Here is a 13,363-nt window from a genome sequence, read left to right as displayed (position 1 = left end):
CTAGGAGTCTAAATCAATTACTACGTACAGTATCTAAGTAGGTACAAGACGTTGTGTACCGAACAGAACTCTACCAGCAATAGTCTATATACTTACGTGTGGGTTTGTTCGGTTACCTGTTAATAATCGGAACTGAGTTGGATAGGTATCGGGGTTGCAAGTCCCAGAGCAGGGCTTGCAGAATTCTGATACTCCCGCTTCGGAGGTTGCAGGCCTGCTCCAGAGGTGACCAGAGGTTGTACGTCCGCTTCGGAGGCGTGTAAGGACGCTGGGGATTTGGTGCGTACGGTCAGGGACAGTATGGAGCGGATCCGGATATTGTCAGGGGATCTGGAGAGGATACCGTGACATGAGGGCTCTCTTCCAGCAAGAGGAGTCGCAAAATTTTGTATCATTTGCCTTGTAGGCATAAGGAATCGTTCAGTAAGGCTACAAATGTATAGTACGAGTTCTTCTTCATCGCGTGGGTGGAGGAGTCGCTGGTTGACTGACTTCTGTTCATGCGACACAACTTGATGCTTGTGTTGACGTGTCAAAGTTGAGCGCCAACAACCGTGTTTTTTTGTAAGTGCACGGTATGAAAATGAAGCGCCGGATGGCAATTTATTGATCTCATCAAGCGCACTTTTAATGGACATTGTGGTATTGAGATAGAGCTGATGCAGTTTGTATGAGAAAGTGGGTGGGGTGCGCATCACGCAAAGGTGCGCATCACGCGCACAGACACTGTATGGCGAGGAACATCGAGCGGTGCCCTGCCTCCGTCTTGTCGTCTTGTCAACACCTTCAGTATGCTTGATGAGGAAGATGTCCAACTTTCACAAGACAAGACATTGTCACATAACAACCAAGGAAGGATTAACGCTATTCATAGCCTTGCACCGACCGACCGGAAACAAGTGAACGCCTTGTGCTACAATCGACCTCAGCTGGTGATGATTGAACGTGTTATCTGCTCTCTGCTTGACCTACCACGGCGTACTTGGCAATGCAACTATCAGTAAAGTGAACTGTTTGGTATCGCTCGGCGCCAATCCTGTGTCTGTATGACCAGACTTACTGTGGTCGCGCATAGAAGCCGTTTATTCCTTGGGTCGGCTCGTCTTTCCATTCCCCCCTCATTGGCACCGAGAGACCGCAAGCGGCCTTCTGATCGTACTCGTATCACTCCTTTGCTGCATGAGGCAGCTGGAAACTGCATGGGAAATAGCCATGGATATAACCCCCATCTCTGCCTGTGATCGAGTGTTTCGCACGCTAACCGATCATCCCAGAATTCACGATGTCCTCGGGCGCAGCTCCCGACATTGTAGACGCAGCGGCTGCGGACTACCCAGTTGTAGCAAAGGGCATGAAAGACGAGTCCATCATTGAGAAGCAAGAGCCTCAGACTTCGACATCCGAGGAGCTGGTGGGTCCCAATGGCGAGCAATACCCCGCTGACGAAGATTGGGCCACCCTACGACGTGTCTATGGCAAAGTCGACTGGATGATCTATGTCATCGGCATAGTCGAGATGTGCGAGAGATTCGCTTACTATGGAACTACAGCTGTCTGTATGTATACTATTGAACATCTTGAAGAGATGCAAAAAAAATGCTGACTGCACCAGTCGTCAACTTCATTCAGCAGGACCTTCCTACTGAAGGGCCTTTCCCGTCAGCGGGTGCTGCTGGCACAGATGGTCAAGCTGGTGCCCTTGGCATGGGCCAGCAGGCTTCCACTGGACTCGTTCAGTTCAACCAGTTCTTCTCATACGTTATGCCTATGGTTGGTAAGTGGGACTGCTTTCTATCAGTAAAGAAACGACTGATATATTCAGGGGGCTGGCTTGCTGACGAGTATTGGGGAAAGTTCAAGACCATCTACGTCGCCATTGTGCTAGCTACAGCCGGCCACGTCTTGATCATCATTGCTGCCATTCCACGAGTCATCGCGACTCCCAACGGAGCACTGGCCGCGTTCATTTTGGGCCTGATCCTTCTCGGGAGTGGAGTCGGCTTCTTCAAGTGCTGCATCTCTCCCCTCGTGGCTGAGCAGTATGAACACAGTCACCCAAGGGCTTACCTTCGTACTGAACAGAGCGGCGAACGGGTGATTGTCGACCCTGGCATCACCATCTCGCGTGTGTACATGCGATACTATCTGCTCATCAATATCGGCGCTCTCATTGGCCAGATCTCCATGGTCTACGCCGAGAAGTATGTTGGATTCTGGTTGTCTTACCTCCTGCCCACTATCCTGTTCATCTTCTGCCCTCTTCTGATGGTAGGCTTGAGTAAGCACTATGTCAAGAAGCCTCCACAGGGAGACGTGCTAGTTAAGGCGGCTAAATTGTATGGCTTTGCAATGCGTGGAAGGTGGTCGCTGAACCCTGTCGGCACCTGGAGGAACTTATCTGCACCCAACTTGTGGGATGGCGCTAAGCCTAGCAACCTTGCTACCAAGCCCAACTGGATGACGTTTGACGACGCTTGGGTCGACGAAGTGCGACGTGGTATCAAAGCATGTCAGGTGTTCCTGTGGTTGCCGATCTTCTGGCTTCCTTATGGTCAGGTAAGCTGCGGTCTTCATGACTGAGCAACTTACAGCTGATTCAGATGCGCAGATGTCGACCAACTTGGTCTCACAGGCAGCTACTATGAAGCTGAACGGTGTTCCAAATGACGTCATTAACAACCTGAACCCGTTCACACTCATCATGTAAGTCCATGTTACAGCTTTTCGACAGACACAACAGAGCTAACCAACCAACCTCCAGATTCATTCCTATCTTCGATAAACTTTTCTATCCGCAGCTTGCGCGAATGGGCATCAACTTTACCCCTCTAAAGAAGATCCAGGCTGGCTTCGCTTGTGCAATGCTTAGCATGGTCGTAGCGGCGCTCATCCAGCACTTCATCTATGAGAAGTCGCCTTGCGGCAAGTACGCAAGCGACTGCGACGAGCTCGGCCCACCAGACTTTACTGTGTGGGTGCAGACACCCGCATACGTGCTCATCGCCTTCTCGGAAATCTTCGCATCGATCACTGGTCTTGAGTACGCCTACACCAAGGCGCCAAAGAACATGCGATCGTTGGTCACCGGTGTGTTCTGGTTTACGCACGCTTTTTCTTCTGCGATTGCTCAGGCTTTCGTTCCACTGGCTACAGACCCTTTGTTGGTGTGGCTGTATGTTACGATTGCCATTTTGACCTTCTTTGGATGGATTGCGTTTTGGTGGACTTTCAGGGCTCTAGACAGGGAGAACGATGCTCTTGACAAGCTTCCCGAGGGTGACTACCATTCGAACTCCGAGGTGCTGGCAACGAAGACTGAGTCTGTGGAGAAGGCATAGGCTTACACTTCCACCGTCTGCTGGTCTTCGATACACAACACGGCAACTTGGGACATGGTTCAAATTCGTGAACGTGGTGCTCGACTTCGGTGCACATACTCCGCAAACAGAATGATCAGAACAGATCCGTCGCAGTAATCAGGTTGAGGTTCATGATGATGAGATTGATCCCTACATTGCAGTCAATCGTAAGGCACCGCAGCCTCAACAGCGATGAAGATCGCGCGTGCCCGCGCAATAGTAGACATAGTCAGATGCGTTGAAAGAGGCAGCCGTTCACGGAATGACGGCAGCTGCGTTGTTTCAGCTCGCGCTAGTGCTACCCCCACATATATAACCGCCACTCACCAGCCCCTCCTTGAAGCCACACCTCCCCGTTTACCAACACTCACGATACTTCCTTCTCGAACTTGCGCGCATGTCTTTTCGCATCTAAAAACGACGGGACTAGTCGCCGCCTGGTGCTGGTTCGCGTTGATTCCCGTTGAAAAGTTACCACTCCGCAGCCTCATCCCGCATCACATCGATCGTTCGCATCACAACCTATAAGCATCCTTCCCTCTGCATCATTATCACAACCAGGGCAGACACCTTGTCGGAACAGTCTTGATCGAAAAATGAGCTCCACAATAATTTGCGTCGAGACAAGGAGAGCGACAAAGCTTGGCACATCTGCTGGTGATTCGGTCTGTCCCTGAGCTGCGAGTCAATGTTCACAATGTTGCTCGTGCTTTGCGAGAACAACATGAGTTGCGCGCCGGTCCCTTCATACCATTTATTCTTGCCTGTCTGCACGATCACTTGATCTCACGAAGGGTAAGCACATTCAATTTTGTACTGAAACATGCCCAGCAATGCTTTCGATAGCCCCTCTCATCAGCGCAAGTCGTAAGCGCTGGTGAATTTCGCGGCGAAGAGTTCTATCGGCACCAATATCTCGATGAAGATACACCGAGAAGGATTGCTCCGGTCCTGGATCCTGCATGGACCCATTCTGCAGACCGGAGTAGGGGCGAGTTTGCTTCGTCTGGCGTATACGTCCAGATTCATGCAACTGATCAGGGCCATGGAACGACTCGTCTTCTGACCGTGCTCGGTACACATCTCCCGAATATCGATTTGCAGTCGCTTTGGAAACCTCACGGTGTCATTTATGGTTGTTCACTATTGGTGGATCTCACGACGCAGCTATCTGAAACGCCAAGTTCGCAGGCAAACATTGCCAAGCAAGACATCCCGCCAGGACCACTCTGCACACAGCCTCGATAACGGAGAAAACCCTGCTGCGAACGCTCCGCTCAACGGTGGAAACGCAGCTTAACATCTTGGCATGTCAGTTTCTGGAACAGTGGAGCAGATCTCTGATCGTATTTCTTGGCTAGCCATTCCCTCTGCGCATATGCAGGTACTCGCTTGAGTCTTGTCATGATCCTCGTGCAATTTTGCGCTCTCTTTTCGCATGCAATCGGGCGGCACGGTCTGCAGAGGATGTCATATTCATTGTGGGAAGACAGGTGCATATAAGGATGTAGGTCATTCCTTCAAAGTTCTTCCGCTCCTTCCCAGCTTCAGCCGTTCACTTCACCACGATCCAGGAGATCTAGTTGTCATTCCTTCATTGAACAGCCATTCTTCTTACTCTTCATCTTTATACCCTTCGAATCGACTCTACAGCAAACATGAAGTTCTCCCAAGTTCAGCTTGCGGCCTTCGTTGCCAGCCTGGCCTCTGCGCAGACTCTCAACATCCCGACCCGTGTCGGCGAGATCACTTCGCTTCCTGAGCCCAGCGTTATCACTGGAAGCGAGGACTTTGGCAACAAGGAGTTCGATCGTGGCCACCCATGCGACTCTGACGAGGACACTGGCAGTGACAACGCCGTTTTCGTGCTCGAGGATGGTGCCAGCCTCTCCAACGTCATCATTGGTGCTGATTCTCTTGAGGGTGTTCACTGCCTTGGTAAGTCAACAATCCCACCAGGCCTCTGGTGCCCGGCTCTAACAATCTTATAGGTGCCTGCACATTGACCAACGTCTGGTTCCGCGACGTTTGCGAAGACGCCATTTCCGTACTCGGCACCGGTGACGCCACCATCATCGGTGGCGGAGCCCAGGAGGCCAAGGACAAAGTCGTCCAGCACAATGGTGCCGGAACCGTCACCATCAAAGACTTCACCGTCGTCAACGCCGGAAAGCTGTACCGCAGCTGTGGTGATTGCACCAACAACGAGTCCAAGTCACCCCGCAAGGTTATTGTCGAGAACATCCGCGCCTACGGCATGACCTCCGACCTCATTGGCATCAACTCCAACTTCGGCGACGAGGCTACCATCAGCGGCTCTTGCGGTGAGACCAAAAACGTCTGCCAAGAGTACAAGGGTGTCAACAAGGGCAGCGGCTCCAGCTCCAAGGTTGACACCAAGACTAGCTGCAAGGGTGCTCAGGGTCTGCTTGAGACTCTGCCTGCTTGCGGTGCCGGTGACGAGCTCCCTGAGACCGAGGTTCCCTCTGAGACTGCCTCCGAGACCACCGTCTCTGCTACCGCTACCCCCGTCGAGACCGCTGAGGAGGAGACTCCTTCCGCTACTACCGCTCCTACCGAGACCGAGGAGGCTCCTGAGGAGACCACCACCCCTACACCTACCGAGTCTGAATCCGCCCCCGAGGAGGAAGCCCCCGTCACCACCGCTGCCCCTGACCCCTCCACTCTCCTTACTCTCACCAAGACTGCCGAGGACTCCACTCCCACTGAGGACTCATCGAGCGGCAGCGTTGCACGCTGGGGACAGTGCGGAGGTAAGGGCTACACCGGCCCTACCGCCTGCGCTGCTGGCGAGTGCAAGGTCCAGAACGATTGGTACTCTCAATGCTTGTAAGCATATAAGTTGTTTGGGGGAGAGTGACGAAGCTTCAATTCTTGTACAACCGTAGATAGTGTATACACTTATTGATAATGCGAATGTGAGTCCTCGAGCACACGAGAAGACCTGGATCATTTTTTTGACTGGATCGTCAATGACTAATGAGGACGATCTTGGCGCACTCCAACCTATCTTTGAGAGCAGCGTGCTAACTTTCAATGCATACATGTGGCTACGGCTACAATCGCGGACGATCAGGCACAGTCAACTCAAGGCGTAGAGTGCTCCAGTGGCACGCAGGGAGGGGTCGCTTAGACGGTGATGATCCAAGGTCTGACATCAATGCCACCACTTCGCAATGCGCAGAAGACCTAAAATGAAAGTACACTATACCTGGCTATCAAGGCTTCACAAGCTACTGCGCCTAATAGTACAAGACGCGCAAGCAAGGGGTTTACTGTTCCCCAACAATGCTAAAACAACAGCGTGACGGACGTCTTCCATAGTCTTAGACTCAGATAGGACGTTAAACCAATCAATCAATCAATCAATCAATCAATCAAGATCAAGCTTCAATGCAGCCTTCCATACAATTGTCATCAAGCCCTAAACAAAGATGCACGCATTATAATGCCCTGGTTTGCGCTGGTAAGGAAGACAAAGGAAAAGTACTGTAAGGGTTTGCGCAAAGTATGCGGGTACCTGAGAACAGTGATTGAATTGATGAGGAGCTATGGGGAAATACCGACGAGTTTTCAGTGTGTCTTGCTTGCTCATACGTTAAACAAGAAAGACATAGATGGATCTTATCCATGTCAAGACTCTACCAAGCTCTCGAGGGCCCAATCCATCACACTCGTGGGGGTGGGCTGCTCGGTGGTGAACCACGTTATCTATTCAATTTTTTGATATTTATCAGTCATATGCTTCATCTAGGATGCAGACACTTGAATTTGTTCATACTAGGTTTGCTTGAGTCTTGCGTTGAGTACTAAAGCTTTACACAAACAACTATCTACATTGAGGATTTCTTGCATTGATATATCTACATGAAATGAAAACGGATACAAGCGCGGCTATGTCTACAATGCAAGTGCAATGGGAACTGAAAGTAGAAGTGCTGAGACAGCGTAAGCTAATCGGCCTGTGTTCTGCAGAGCGCTGGTCGCTGAGCTCGTAGTTTGTTCGGGCGCGGCGCCGCCAGAGGTACTCCTAGAACCCTGGGGTGAGGTCGGAGACGAGGTTGCGCTGGACGTTCCGCTGCTGCCGGACGATGAACTGGTCTGCACAATAGTCAGTACTATATGGGACGAAAGTGGTGTGTGATCAGTACCTGTGAAGAAGTGGAAGTTGCACTTACCGATGTCGAAGAGTTGCCTGTGCGATCGGCAGAATCACCGAATTGGCGGTACCAGTTGTCCTCTGGGTCTCCAAGACACTCACCCACAGTAACCGCCTTGTAACCAAGCTGCGTAAGGGTCGAGAGCATGTACTCAGTGAGATTGTTGGCAGTTTGCTCAATGATGTCGTGGGAGATTGTAAGCCAGTCGTTCTTCTCAGGTGTAGCGCCGCCCTTGGTGATGTTCCCCTTAAACCAGTCCTTCGAGTTCTGGATGCGGCTTGCGTTGATCTGCTCGTAATCATCGGTATCGACATCGAAGTAGATGAGGTGGTATCCTAGGTCGCTCATATCTTGTTGACAGGCTGCGTCGCAGCTGGAGTAAGGTGGACGCAAGTAGGTCGGAATCTTCCCAACGATGTTGTTGAGTGCCATCTCAACATTCCAGATCTGGTTTTTGCGATCCTCCGACGAGATCTTTGTCAAGTTCAGATGCGTCCAGGTATGGGAAGCAATCTGATGCCCTTCTGTGTTCATACGCTTGATCGCGTTAATGTGTTCTTGAGTCTTGTCAATCTGACCCTTGTTGATGTTGTTGCCGGTAATGAAGAATGTGGCCTTCGCATTATAGCTCTTGAACAGGTCAAGGATGCGGTCTGTGAAGTCCTTGTGTGGGCCGTCGTCATAGGTGAGTGCAACAGTACCAGGATTCTTGCATTTGAACACGCCAGTTCCTCCGTAAGGAACCGATCCGAGTTTCGGGCGTGGAATCGACGATGTGTTCGTTCCCTCAGGATGTTGGTTCTCCGGACAGGCAGGGCCATACTTGTAATTGCATCCAGGGGAATAGCAGTGGTTGGGAGTCGTGCCACAGTCTGTGGAGGTCAGCAGTGGCAATGTTCATCGACTTGATGGGTACATACAGCCGCTGATTGAGCAGCACTTGTCTTGAGGACAGGATCCGATGCCCTCACCACATTCGCGATCGTCCTTGCGTGCTTCCAGAACCGACTTCTCGTTGGCTTCAGCGCCCAACAGGCCGCCAGACTTGAGGTTGGCGATCAAGCTCCCTGCCCTTCGATCGAAGATATCAAGTCCCATTATCTTGGGTAAGCCGGTGCTACCATGGGCACTTGCGAGAGGTGCAAGAGCCGCAGCAACGACGACAGTCTTGGAGAAGAGCATGTTGTGAATATTTGGGCGTTCCTTTGCCGCGTACAGGCTTGAAGGTCGATCTTTATAAGGAAGCGAGTGGATATTGTGAGCGAGCGACTGCTACACAATCGACTGAACTGTGAGGTTGAAAAGAGTGTTGTTCCGCCAGAAAGGGAATGTATTAGGACCTGACGACAAAAAACAAGAGCAAAAGAGAGACATTGTACGCGACAGACGGGAGAAATATAAAGGTCAAGAGTGAGGAGGATCCAATCCTTGCAAGGCAATACGGAATCCTATTCTGCAGCACGGCCGAGGCGAAAAATCACGGTTAAACAGTGTAAGGCATCCCACCGGTGACCTAAGAAAAGTAAGGCTGAGGTTATAGACCCCTAGTTGACAAGACCCCAACTTCGCTTGTCGTGACGCCCAGATCCACATCGTGGCCATAAGGCGCGCAATTGGTAGACAGGATCTTGGTTTAAGGCGCGGCATCCACTCCAGGCAGTTGCCAAGCTGCAGCAGTCCACTACGAGCTCAACAGTGGAAATGCACCTGACAGCAAGATGTTACAGAATTGATCTTGTCGGCGGCTGAACGTGTGTATTTTTCCGAATGCGGTCCAGATGATTGCGCGAATTTGGGACGACTGTCCAGACTTACTGATGTGCTGTGTACTCCAGAGGTCGTACGACATCGCCAGCTCCACTGCTTGAATCTTCAATAAGTTCTACAGGTGGATCCCACTGACCCTTGTGGCAGATGCTAGTGCTTGTTGTCATTGCTGCTAAGCTCGATCCGGGTGTGCCAGTGCAAGTGTAAGGACAAAGGCAGGCAAGCATCTCTTTTGTTAGTGGCCAGTTCGTTCCGCTCAGGCCCCCGCCTGGCCTTAGTGCGCACGGAAGAGATACCGAGGCATGGAAGCAACTCAAAGTCGACTGCAACTCAGTGTCGCGATGTAAGAGTGTGTGGGGCGACAGAGTAGGTGCGAACAGAGTAGGTGCAATACTCGCGGACCTTTATGAGGATGTCTGACACTCGTGGCAAGTGCATGCAGGAGCACGCCTGCAGCTTTCATGCGCCCGCAGTGGATGAACAGAGCGATGCAACGCGCCTGTTGCAGGAACAATCAATTTTACGCACCACTAAATGCAGCCGCCTGCGCAACAAACTAACGGAAGCCCGCGGGAATAATTGGCTATCTTCACTCCAGGGCTGACTTGGCGCACTGGTTGCCCAAAACAGAATAGCAGCAACGGGGTGCTTCACAGATAATTTCTTCGCCAATACGACTCTGAGTAGACGAAATTGCCATGCGGAAGCGTCCACAAGTCCAATGGTTTCTTCTAGCGCATCGACTCGCCGTTCTTGTTACGAAGCTAAGATTTGTCAGATTGGTACGCCTACCACGCTCGACTCGCAGCATCTGCAATATCGCTCACCAACATCTTACTTCTGGATGAAAGGGGTGAATATTGCCAGAGTGGCACCAAATTCTGAAGCTATTTCCGGCAGTTGCGGATAAGCTTTGGAGCCAAGGCAGGTTAAGCTCAACTGCACGCCTTATACAATGTAAAAGATACGAGAAGCCCCATGTGTCGCTCGTACAAATAGCCGTCTTTGCCCTAGTCTTGCTACGTCGTCTCTTCCGCGGATCTCGCGGCATGTGTTCGAACTGGGCAGTCCAGCACAGGAGTCCACCGTTACATTCAATGGATAGCGTAAGGGCGCCCTCTAAATATCGTTTATGAAAATGGCAACGATGTAATGAAATTCGCCGACCTTAGCTATATGAAAACATTCGAACTGCTCAGTCGACTGGGTAAGATTGTACACGCAGAACAATTCAACGCAGATAAGCCCGCCAGGCGTCCAATTCCAAGTCTTTGTCACCCCAAGTTCTGTCAGTTCCCCTTGGGAGAGTTGATATCTCGACTGATGTTGACTGACCGCAAGCATAATATGGAGTCCCAATTCATCTCAGTCCGGGCATCTGTTTATCCCTTCATATGCTTCTTCCTACACCTCTCCAGAGCTGCCCAAGGTAATACCTCAACTAAGCAGCCAAAGACGCTTGGGGGGGGGGGGGGGATCTTTAACAGTACAGTCTCGTCATCTATAGCCGTACTCGAGCGTCTCGGAGAGGCTATAATGCCAATCAATGATGCGTTAGTATGTGCGATCGAATGTATGCTCAGTGAGCACGCGTAAAGACGGTGGTGAACTTAGAAGCCATCCTGCTGCCGATCGATCTCCGTCGAGCCATGTAATGTGCGTAGTCTCGTCTGTTGCTCTGCGCGGCGAAGGTAGTTGCTTGTGGCGGCCCTTTTAAGAGTCGCTTCTCGGTCTCATCTCGGGGTGTTATATCTTCGTGCTTCCACTCGTGATGCGACCAGGACTTGAGGACGGAGTCGGCGAAATAGGTCATATTGGTTTGAAGTGGAAAGCAGTAGGGATGTGACGGAAGGCAGCTAGCGAACGATATGGAGTCGTGAATGGCGGAAGCAGTTGGTGAACGTGTAAAAAGATGAAGGAGGTATAGGTAAAGCGGAGGCTGAGATGGCGATGACCAAACCGACCTTCGGCAGCGTGCGCTCTCTTATAAACTGGAGAACCTGGCGCGTAGTACTCTTTCACTCCAACGACCGCTTGCTCTGATTCGACTATAGGAGTTTCTCTCATACAAAGAGCTGCAGTGTGCGTAAAGACTTGTCCGATCAGTTGGGGGACGATATAATTATGCGACCTCTTAAGACGTACACCCTGAGACTATAACATGTATTTCTTGCGATCAAATTTGTCATTGCACCAGGGGGGGTAGTAATCCGTGTCCCACCACCTCCGCAAAAAAACTTTGGACGGTTTCTGCTGACATAACCACCCCATCAAATGCTTGTTTCTTAGCACTCACCATGCAAAATTGCATTGTGAGCAACCATTCCATGCTGTATTGACTTAATTCAAGTGGGGTAAGACTTTTGAAATGTTGTATTATAATATTGCAATCAATTTTTGTGGTGTTGATAAGTCACCACAGGCTGGTTTTGCACTGAACTTTTAGGTGTCTATACACCTGCCTACAACAATAGGGCATGTCATCAATCCTCTCCTGCACCATTTCCTGCCAAATCTGGCTCCACTAATATTGGAGAGCTGCCTTGAGCTTTACAATTGATTTGATCTGGTGCAGTTGCTGCCTGAATCTCTTTTTGATGATATTCCACATGCTCTCAATAGGGCTGACATTGGGTGAATTGGCAAGTTGGGAGAGGCTCGCTACACCACGATCGTGCCTAGAGACTGTTGGTAACAAGTTGGGATTGCAAGTGCCATGGCTTGCGTCATTATCCTCTTGCAGAAACCATTCGTATCGTCGATCTATAGGCACATCAGGCCTGAGTTCATCCGATTGGGCTACCATAGAGGTGTAGGCATTGCAATTTTTTGGGAGAAGCTTCTCTGCATAATGTGTGTAACACCTACAACCGAAATTGCTGTGATTGTGGTGTGGTTCCTGCTGGTCTCATCACACCGCTCCTTTCTGTCCCAATCTACCTCCTTGTCACTGTTACAATCAGTGGTACACTAGGTAGCACTGACAAGGATTGCTCTCACGCTAATGTAGGCGACAACAGAGCAGCAGCAAGTCTTGGTTAAGCTGAGACAGAACAAGGCCAGCTGTCAGACTGCATATATGCTCTCACTGATCTCACAATCCAATGTACAACAACAGAGCATGCAGAGCACCCTGCATGAATGCTCCCACTGCTCTCACTGCGCTGTCAGATTGCACAGAGCAGACAGATCACCAGGTAGACATGTTTAGTATATAGCATGTAGGAACACAACCCTTATGGTTTGTGTTCAACCTTGTCAATTAAGTTTGTCATTGGATCTCAACCAACCTTTGAGCTAGACAGATTGCCTGTACTACTCATTGTTACCCCAAGCCGTTGTTAGGTGTTTCACCTAGGCAACTTACCCCTACTGTTCCAGAACCAGAGCTCATCCTTGAGAACCAATCAAATAGTACTTACAAGCTTTGTTTAAAGTATGACTTCAACAGTCACCTGGACAAGTGTACTTCTAATTGTCCTCCAAACTGTATACATAAGCGCTCTAACACTGTAGTTTTAGATAGAGTAGTTTTTCTGTATCCTTTTGTACAAGACCTATAGGTGTAGGAATAACATCCTAGTGTTCTCAATGTCCCAGCACTCCCATATGCCTTGTGGCAGATTCACACTTACTTTGGAGCCCTTTCCTACCTACCTGCATCGTTACAATATGTAAGGGTATCTGTGACAGCGAGCTTAGTAACAATGGGGGGTGGTCTCATAAGATTAATTGCTACCATTTCCTGGCCATTGTGTGCCCAATTATCTATGCGCTCTCGTCCATACCACGCTAGCGTCCCGATGGGTTAGCGCCATTGTCCTGACACGTGACAGCCTACTTCACTACAGCACCATAACCCTGTTACACACCTCTTGGTAGGGATTTCAGGTTCCAGCATCAGACTGCAATCCCTACCACCATTCTCCCTACAGCTCACTCAGCCAAGGAAGCCATCTCCATTGCCAGGAACATGGTTCTCCAAGCCTCCACTCTTGCAGACACCATCCAGGAGCAGACCAGGCTGCTGGATCTGCTGGAAGTCTTCAGGGACTA

The 13,363-nt window shown here is 50.5% G+C and overlaps 5 protein-coding genes across 5 annotated transcripts; 2 read left to right on the top strand and 3 right to left on the bottom strand.

The window, feature by feature from the left end:
- Positions 1-350: 350 nt before the first annotated feature.
- On the bottom strand, positions 351-632 carry BU25DRAFT_307888 (uncharacterized protein; the record flags this gene model as incomplete). The annotated part of the gene is made up of 1 exon (XM_033702087.1): positions 351-632. A coding segment is annotated over one exon (282 nt), but the record flags the coding sequence as incomplete, so codon positions are not given.
- A 347-nt stretch (positions 633-979) lies between these two features.
- BU25DRAFT_411202 (peptide transporter PTR2-A) lies at positions 980-3,428 on the top strand. Its single transcript, XM_033706494.1, has 5 exons — positions 980-1,556; positions 1,613-1,774; positions 1,823-2,556; positions 2,609-2,703; positions 2,762-3,428. Exons 1-5 carry the CDS (start codon positions 1,283-1,285, stop codon positions 3,336-3,338), a joined length of 1,842 nt encoding a protein of 613 aa, XP_033561312.1. The 5' UTR covers positions 980-1,282; the 3' UTR covers positions 3,339-3,428.
- A 1,589-nt stretch (positions 3,429-5,017) lies between these two features.
- On the top strand, positions 5,018-6,213 carry BU25DRAFT_342014 (carbohydrate-binding module family 1 protein; the record flags this gene model as incomplete). Its single annotated transcript, XM_033702890.1, has 2 exons — positions 5,018-5,297; positions 5,351-6,213. The coding sequence occupies 2 exons, from the start codon at positions 5,018-5,020 to the stop codon at positions 6,211-6,213; spliced, it is 1,143 nt and encodes a 380-aa protein (XP_033561311.1).
- A 975-nt stretch (positions 6,214-7,188) lies between these two features.
- On the bottom strand, positions 7,189-8,888 carry BU25DRAFT_448876 (carbohydrate esterase family 4 protein). Its single transcript, XM_033709612.1, has 3 exons — positions 8,461-8,888; positions 7,559-8,412; positions 7,189-7,481 (listed from the first exon to the last, which is right to left on the bottom strand). The coding sequence occupies exons 1-3, from the start codon at positions 8,720-8,722 to the stop codon at positions 7,281-7,283; spliced, it is 1,317 nt and encodes a 438-aa protein (XP_033561310.1). The 5' UTR covers positions 8,723-8,888; the 3' UTR covers positions 7,189-7,280.
- A 2,943-nt stretch (positions 8,889-11,831) lies between these two features.
- Positions 11,832-12,161, bottom strand: BU25DRAFT_342464 (uncharacterized protein; the record flags this gene model as incomplete). The annotated part of the gene is made up of 1 exon (XM_033702910.1): positions 11,832-12,161. A coding segment is annotated over one exon (330 nt), but the record flags the coding sequence as incomplete, so codon positions are not given.
- Between the last annotated feature and the right edge of the window lie 1,202 nt (positions 12,162-13,363).

The sequence above is a fragment of the Macroventuria anomochaeta genome, assembly GCF_010093625.1.
Source record: "Macroventuria anomochaeta strain CBS 525.71 unplaced genomic scaffold BU25scaffold_18, whole genome shotgun sequence".
Classification (NCBI taxonomy): Eukaryota; Fungi; Ascomycota; class Dothideomycetes; order Pleosporales; family Didymellaceae; genus Macroventuria; species Macroventuria anomochaeta.
The sequence above is the reverse complement of the archived record's forward strand: the minus strand, read 5'-3'. Positions and strand labels throughout refer to the sequence as shown.

Bases quoted from the DNA above. Each gene is read 5' to 3' on its own strand.
- BU25DRAFT_448876 (XM_033709612.1), bottom strand. From the start codon at position 8,722: ATGCTCTTCTCCAAGACTGTCGTCGTTGCTGCGGCTCTTGCACCTCTC. The intron at 8,413-8,460 runs GTATGTACCCAT...TGACCTCCACAG, and splicing joins GTGCTGCTCAATCAGCGGCT to ACTGTGGCACGACTCCCAAC. The intron at 7,482-7,558 runs GTAAGTGCAACT...ACTATTGTGCAG, and splicing joins CAGGCAACTCTTCGACATCG to ACCAGTTCATCGTCCGGCAG.
- BU25DRAFT_411202 (XM_033706494.1), top strand. From the start codon at position 1,283: ATGTCCTCGGGCGCAGCTCCCGACATTGTAGACGCAGCGGCTGCGGAC. The intron at 1,775-1,822 runs GTAAGTGGGACT...TGATATATTCAG, and splicing joins ATACGTTATGCCTATGGTTG to GGGGCTGGCTTGCTGACGAG. The intron at 2,704-2,761 runs GTAAGTCCATGT...ACCAACCTCCAG, and splicing joins AACCCGTTCACACTCATCAT to ATTCATTCCTATCTTCGATA.